Genomic DNA, 8,226 nt, shown 5'->3' on the forward strand with positions numbered 1-8,226 from the left:
TTACCCCATTTCTACCCCTTGGGCCATTTTTAAAAATCCAGGAAATCTGAAATAATTTGAGTGACCTCAATGTTGTAAATGACAATATAATATTAATAGCATTAAAGGGGTTGGCCAAGTTATGGGGAAAAAAATGGACTGTTTGAAATGTTATAAAATAAGCTATACTCCTATGTTTAATCCCATGCTGCTTCGGCATTGCCATCCTTTCCTTCGGGCTTTGTTTACGTGGTCGAAGTGATGACTACTGCAGCCTATCAATGCTTCCAAAACTCTCATGCCATATATGCCAGAGAGGACCGCGGCATCGGAGCTGGATACATAAAAGTGGTGCTGCTCACTATAGTTACAGCAGGTGATCCATGCTGTGTGAAGAGCCCGGGGCCCATAAGGTACTTCATCTGCCATTACTTATTATCTCTATAGACTGCACACTATAATAAGCACCAAAATCGGCTTCATGTATGAAAACTCAATGCAAAACTGACCTTGTTGGCTACATTGTCCAGAATTGCCAGATGAGCAGTCTGGCCATTATATCTGCAGTGATCCCTAATAGATCGCCGATCCCTAACACATTTACCGTACTGCCAGCTTTAGGGTGCGCTCACACATGCACGTTCTGGTCAGGGTTTTTTATGTAGTTCTTGAAGCCAAAGCCAAAAGTGGATCCAAAAAACAAGGAGGCGTTCTATCCATCTTCTATTCTTTCTCTCCTTTTCTGATGCTCCCCTGGTTTTGGCTTCAAAAACCGCATCAAAAACATGAAAAAAAAAACTGCATGTGTGAAAATACCCTCCATTGTTGGCAATAATGCTAATAATTGTAGAAGCAATCAAAACATTACAGCTACTAATCCTGGAGTGGGCCAAAATATGTAAGCTTATATATAAAGTAAATCTAAAACCAAAAACATGTCAAAAATAACCCAATAAAATAACAAATGATGTTTATTACAATTTTTTTATAATGTAAAAGAATAGATATCTGTTACTGCCACAGTAACTGCAGAGAAAGGATAATACATTACTTAAACCTCCTTGTATATGACAAGAAAAACAACTACAGAAACAATGAATAAATTGCTGCTGTTTCTCAGTTCACCATTAATTGTAAAAGCTCCAAAAATACCTCAAAGTGGTGCAAGAAAAAAAATCTTTCCCACAAAAAACAAGCCTCATATGGCTATGTCAATGGGAAAAAAAGATATAATTCAAGCCCTACCCTGATTTTTGGGAGAGGATCGGGAATGGAGGGGGGGGGGGGGTTTAAGCCCTAGCCTGAAAATAAGCCCTAGCTACACTATATGAAAATAAAGCAATACTCACCTAGCAGGTGCCACCTGGGCCCCTCCCACTGGCCTCCAGCAGGCTTACATGCATTCCTCAATGCCAATGGAGCATCTCTTGCTGGTAACAGGTCTTGAGTACCCCGCCTCCAGCAAGCAATTGCTCTGATTGGTTCAGGAGCGCCGTCTCAGCCAATCAAAACCAGCTTTAATTGGCCAAGGCGGTGATCGTGAACCAATCAGAGCAATTGCTTGCTAGAGGCGGGGTATTCAAGCCTCATTACAAAGAAAAGATGCTCTATCTGTGTTGGAGACTACACAGAAGCCTGTCTGAGCGCCAGTAACCAGCGGGAGGGACCCAGGTGCGCCTGCTATGTGAGTATAAAACACCCCCCAAAAATAAGACCCTGCGCCTTTTTGTGGGCAAAAATTAATATAATACAGGGTCTTATTTTTGGGAAAGCACAGTATCTATGCACTTCATGATATAAAAAGAATCCAAGTAGTAAGGGGAAATTGATTTTAATTTTTCCTTCTCCCAAAAAAGTTAATAAAAGTTAACTAGTAAAATTGTACTTGAATATGATACAAATAAAAACTACAACTCACCCACCCCAAAAACCAAGTTGCCATACTGCTTCGTCAATGGAAACATAAAAAGATTATGGCTCTTGGAGTGAATTGATGAAACTAAAATATTTAGTCCGAAAGGCCCAAAATAGGCCCACCCAAAAGGGGTTAAATGTTGTTAAAGGCAATGTCAGAGTGTAAATCATGCATCACTGTGCACGGACACAGCAGGGGGTTTCCATATATTACTACCAAAGTTTCACATGTGGAATCAGTGAAACAAATAATGTAGTGTAATACAGCAGATCCATATCTTGGCTAAGCATCTGATAGACGGATTACGTACTGCACGTCGCCACTCCATATAGCGCTGAATTTACAGCATGTAGTGTAAGCTCCCTTACGTGTCTTCCATGCAATGCGCTGCAGTGAGAACCCAGTTAGGACGGATTAGAGCTCCTCCACAGAAGTTCTGTCCCCTGATCTGTAGAGACACCATGTATGGTCTGGAATGAGCTCTGGCCGCTCGACCTCCGACAATCCTGTGGGCCCCTATTCACACAAAGTCAGATGTTAGAGAAGTCAGAGAAAGTGTTTAGGTATACAGAAGACAAGAGCTGCTGGCAGTTGGCAAACAGGGCTTTCTGCCAAGTCTTTACACGGGTTGTTCTCCTCTTCACTATTGATGATCTATCATTAGGATAGGTTATCATTAGTTGATCGCCGAGGGTCAACCCTTTGCCTTTCAGCTGTTCACTGGGCCACTGACAATGTGTAGGTAGCCAGGATGCAGCAAGCTCATCGCAGCGGCCAGGATTGCTTCTGCAGGCACTGTTGGGGCGGTGCCAGCCCCATTGAAAACATAGGGAGTACATTGCGGACTTCTGCCACAGCTGTGACAGCTATAGCAGAGGATTCCTTCATCACCACGGGGACCGCGAGGATGAAGGAATCCTCTGCCACAGCTATCACAGCTGTGGCAGAGGTCCACGATTCTATTCCATTACTTTCAATGTGGTTGGCACTGCTGCAGCTCCATTAAAAGCAGTGGGTTGCGGGCAACCGTCGCAGCAATGATTTTTGAATCCAATGAATGGCTGAGCGCTGCCTGTGATTGGCTGAGCGCTGTGACCAATCACAGGCAGTGTTCACCTGTCATTCAATGGCAGAGCGCTGCCTGTGATTTGCTTGGCACTCAGCCGATGAGACCAGCGCTTTCTGGGGGGGGGGGGGGGTTCTAGTTCTTCTGTCTTCGGCCTCCAGAAGACAGAAGAACTAGAACTAGGAAACTTAGGCTAGGACTACACGGGGACTTTGGTCACATGACATCAAGTCTCAGAAAAGTTATGCAACCAAAAACTTTGATTTGTTTGCACCTTACTGCCATGCGATTGTTTCAGAGCTGCTATTTGGCTTTAAAAAAAAAACAGCCCAATAGCAGACAGGTTGCAGACACGTTGTAGTTGCACACGACTCGCTTTGCAGTCTATGATGACAAAGTCATATGCAACGTTTAACGAAAAATCCAGCAGTTTGGGATTTTTTTGTAACTGTTGTGTCACGGTTGTATTAGGTGGTAGACTGCAACACATCCCCAGTAGATGCCATGTCAGTGTGGCACTGTGACCTTCATGCTGTATGACCACCGGCGCTGTGTAGCCGGAACCTGAGTGCTCCCTGTTAGAAACAGCAAGAGTTGTTACCTTTACAATAGGGATTTGGCAGTTTTAGGGGACTTTCAGGAATTCCCTTGTGAAATTTATATATATTTGTATATTTAAATTTGTATATTTTTGCAAATATAACATTAAAAAGACAGAATTTTTTTCTGTAGTGCTCATGAAAATGAGGATTTGCACCCAAAATGGATACCCCTGTTTGTCCTGTGCTCAGTCATACCCATTGTGGCCCTAATATTATTTATGTATGCACAACGGGACCCAAACGGAAAGGAGTAGCCTGTGGCTTTCGAACAGACATTTTGCTTGAATGTGTTTTAGGCCCCATAGCACACTTGTAGAGCCCTTGAGCCACCAAAACCATAGAGAACCCCCACAAATGACCCCATTTTGAAAACTAGACCCCTTAATGAATTCTTCTAAGGGTGTACTGCGTATTTTGACCCCACAGTTTTTGAATGAATCTAAGCAAAGCAGAGGAAAAAAAATAAGATTTCAATTTTTTGGGCAATTGTGTCATTTTAAAAAGTTTTTTTTGTACGGCACACATATGAATGAAGACTTGCACCACAAAATGGATCCCCCTGTTTGTCCCGTGTTCAGAAACATACCCACTGTGGCCCTAGTATTATGTCTGTATGCACAAGGGGGCTCAAACCAAAAGGAGCATTAATCTTAAACTGTGTTTTAAGTTTTACGTAATCACCATTATCCATTGGATAACGGCCATCACATGACTAGGGAACGCTCACCGTGGCCCTCAGTCAGTGTTCCAGGCTCTCAGCTACCTGTAGTACCCAAGAGGAAGAAGACTTTACATTTCCCGGGCCCTCCACAGCTTCCACGCTTGCGTACGCCATTTTGCAGATGAGCGCATGCACCGAAGTTGGGGAAGGTCCGCAGATAAAAAACCCATCTGGGGACATCACCAGAGGCCTTAGGTAAGTAATTTCACCTCCCCTTATGGATCAGATCCATGAAGGGAGGTGAAACCAACTTTTTTTTTACTTTTAGGGGCCGTGGTACGCTTGGTAGCCAGAAGCAAGAAGATTTTAAATTACCCTGGCAATACACGGCTTTTACACATGTGTCTGCCATTATGGCGGCGGGCGCATGCAAAGAAGCCGTGGTGAGGTCTGCGGATAAATCCAGGGGCCTTGGGTACGTAATTTCATCTTCCCTCAAGGATATAATCCATGAAGGGAGATGAAATTTAAACTTTTTTTTCTCTTTTTTAAACTTTTTTTTTTACTTTACCTGATCGCTATCCATTGGATAGCAGCGATCATGTGACCAAGAACCACAAACAACGGGTTGAATTTCCGTGGCCTCACACACTTAATGAGCACGCGCCTGGCATATGACATTTGGCGCGCATGCGCAGAAGGCGCTGTCAGGGCCGGGAGGCCATGGCGCCGTGGGACATCGAGGGGGTGAGTACTTTTAGCTGCCCTGATAGATCCGATTCATCATGGCAGCTGAATGTTTAACCTTTATTTACTTTTCATTGACTTTCATATGATAGCCGGCATTCAGTAAATCCACGCAGGGAGCTTGTTTTTACGTCCCTCGGGATTTAAGCCCAGCAAGCTAGGACGTAAAACACTATGAGTTGGTCAAAAAGGCTGAGTGTCCATGGGCGGGACGGAATATTGCCAGTGATATTCCGCCCCGGGGAGCACTAATGTCACTGTGATTTTCCACTCGATTTTCCACAATGAACCTATCTTAATGATGGGTAAATCGAGGCATGCCACGATTTTTAGATGCTAGCATTTTCCACTCGTGTACATTGGGGTGCACTTTCCATAGTTATCCTATAGAAAGCGCGTCATGCGTGCTCCGCATGCGATTTATCACCGTTGATCACGCTATGACAGATCGCCTGTGGACAGCCAGCCTATGGGGTTAAAGGATTATTCCCATCTTCAATGTGATAGCCTGCCTATAGGATGTACCATCACCTCATGTTTGGTGGAAGTCCAAATCTGTCGAACCCCCACCATTCTTGAGAATAATGAGGACACAGCTCTGGTCTATCTCTATGTCTTCCCCTGTAAGGGCGTGCATCACTAAACCAGCACTGTGGAAACTTCATTCTCAAAAATACGTGGGGATCCTGGAGGCTGGGCATGAATGAAGATGTGATGGTATGCCATGGGAGATACTGGGAAGTATTATAATGAAGTTGAGCCATTGAAGCAGCCTTGATCTACTGCTGCTATCATAGCTGTAATGGGGAACTACCATCTGAGCTCCTGCAGTGAACTCTATGCTGATTGCAGAAGATGATGGCAAAATTCTGAATTAGCTTTAAACAGTGAAAAGAAGCATCATGTAAGAAAAATTAGTATAGCAAATCTAAAGAAAAGGATTTAAAAAGTTACATAATGGTTTATGTACATGTTAGGCCGCTCTCACACCGGCGTTGGGGTCAGTTCAGGTGAGGCCACTTTCACACCGGCGTTGGGGTCAGTTCAGGTGAAGCTGCTCTCACACCTGCATTGGGGTCAGTTCGGGTGAGGCTGCTCTCACACTGGCATTGGAGTCAGTTCAGGTGAGGCTGCTCTCATACCTGCATTGGGGTCAGTTCAGGTGAGGCTGCTCTCACACCTGCAGTAGGGTCAGTTCAGGTGAAGTCACTCTCACACCTGCGGTAGGATTAGTTCAGGTGAGGCTGCTCTTACACTGACGTTGGAGTCAGTTCATGTGAGGCCACTCTCATACCTATGGTAGGGTGAGTTCAGTTCAGGTGAGGCTGCTCTCATACCTGCATTGGGGTCAGTTCAGGTGAGGCTGCTCTCACACCTGCAGTAGGGTCAGTTCAGGTGAAGTCACTCTCACACCTGCGGTAGGATTAGTTCAGGTGAGGCTGCTCTCACCCTGACGTTGGGGTCAGTTCATGTGAGGCCACTCTCATACCCATGGTAGGGTGAGTTCAGTTCAGGTGAGGCTGCTCTCACGCCGGCATTGGTGTCAGTTCAGGGTTTCTGTCTCTCTGCTCCATTTTTGGAGAAGAGAAACTAAAACTAAACTAAAAAAAAACACGGGCCAATTTTTCCCCCATTCATTTCAATGGGGTTCCCAAAAAGTAGAATGCAAATAAAAACGCTTCCGTTTGCTTCCATTCTGTCAGGTTTCTGTTTTTGGATGAAAAAATAGCGCAGTCTGCAGCTTTATCTTTCCTTCCAAAAAAGAGAAACTCGATGGAATGGAAGCAAACAGAAGCCTGTCCGTTTATGTGATATAGAAAACAAAAGTCTGCGGATCCAACAAATAGATGTCATGGCTGCAAGAAACACCGTAACAAACAGAAAACTGCAGCAAAATCGCATCTTTATTCTCACGACTTTTGAGCGTCAGCGATGGATCTTCTTTTAGAATATTCTCTCATCGCTGCCGTCTGCGATAAACTCGCGTGATTCTTTATCGCAAAAGTCGATAGGACTTTCTAATCTTAAAAGTTTTTGTGTTGCGATGCAATAAAAAGGAGAAAGGGAACGTGGGAGATAAGATGGGGCACGCCGCGATTTTTTGTGATCTGAACATCACATCAGTGAAAACATCGCTAATGGGAAGGAAAGCATTGGAAATCATTGGTCTCATAAATCTGCTTTTTTTTACTGACTCTCGCATCGCACAAAAATCGCCCAATTTTATCGCCCTGTGAACCCACCTTAAGTTTGTAAGGGTGCTGAACCACATGTTTGTTTCTATTTATTTGAACCCCCATTGAAAAAGGGAAAAAAATTGATTTTTTCAGTTTTATTTCAGTTTCTCTCCTGCAGAAATGGTGCAGAGAGACAGAAACACTGAACAGACCCTAACACTGGTGTGAGAGCAGCCTCACCTGAACTGACCCTAACACAGGTGTAAGAGCAACCTCCCCTGAACTGACCCTAACACTGGTGTGAGAGTGGCCTCACCTGAACTGACCATAACACTGGTGTAAGCGCAGCCTCGCTCGAATTGACCCTAACACAGTTGTAAGAGCAACCACCCCTGAACTGACCCTAACACTAATGTAAGCGCAGCCTCGCCTGAACTGACCCTAACACAGGTGTGACAGCAGCCTCACCTGAACTGACCCTAACACAGGTGTGAGAGCAGCCTCACCTGAACTGACCCTAACACAGGTGTGAGAGCAGCCTCACCTGAACTAACTCTAACATCGGTGTGAGAGCGGCCTCACCTGAACTAACAGTAATGCTAGTGTGAAAACAGCCTTAAAATGGCAATGTTGTACACTCCTGTTCAAGTGGACTATTGCTTTAAGAGAAATATTTTAGAATAGCAAAGATGTTACCTGAGATGGGCAGCAGGCACAGGGATGTCAGCAAAATGAGAGAGTTCATGGTTTGATGATACCACTATGAGTCTAATGGGATAGGATTGCTGACAGTGAACCTTTTATAGACGGTTAGGAGATGTTCGTTGGAGAGTTTCACCAGACGCTGTGTTGTAAGGACGGTGAGTTTTTTGCATGCTTGGAAATTTAAGGAAGGAGTTTGTAGAGAGGAAGTATCATTTAACGTTCTCCTGTCAACGAAAATCTATGTGATAATTCCTACATAGTTTAATATTGCACCCTATATACTGTATACTTGCTTCTCAGAGAATGACTGATTACCTGTTTAGAGTAAGCAATTTCAGCTGTTCATAATGAAGCTCGGCCTTAGAAATATGGCG

The 8,226-nt window shown here is 44.3% G+C and overlaps 1 protein-coding gene across 1 annotated transcript in view; it reads right to left on the reverse strand.

Annotated features, from left to right (window-relative positions):
* The window catches only part of PRSS57 (serine protease 57), a 31,628-nt gene extending 23,729 nt beyond the window's left edge, over positions 1–7,899 (reverse strand). Inside the window, exons 1-2 of the mRNA XM_066602058.1 lie at positions 7,844–7,899; positions 2,263–2,410 (exon numbers count right to left, since the gene is read on the reverse strand). Of these exons, the coding sequence (XP_066458155.1) occupies positions 2,263–2,410; positions 7,844–7,892 (197 nt within the window). The 5' untranslated portion in view covers positions 7,893–7,899. The remainder of the gene's footprint in view (positions 1–2,262; positions 2,411–7,843) is intronic.
* Between the last annotated feature and the right edge of the window lie 327 nt (positions 7,900–8,226).

The sequence above is a fragment of the Eleutherodactylus coqui genome, chromosome 5 (genome assembly GCF_035609145.1).
Source record: "Eleutherodactylus coqui strain aEleCoq1 chromosome 5, aEleCoq1.hap1, whole genome shotgun sequence".
Classification (NCBI taxonomy): domain Eukaryota; kingdom Metazoa; phylum Chordata; class Amphibia; order Anura; family Eleutherodactylidae; genus Eleutherodactylus; species Eleutherodactylus coqui.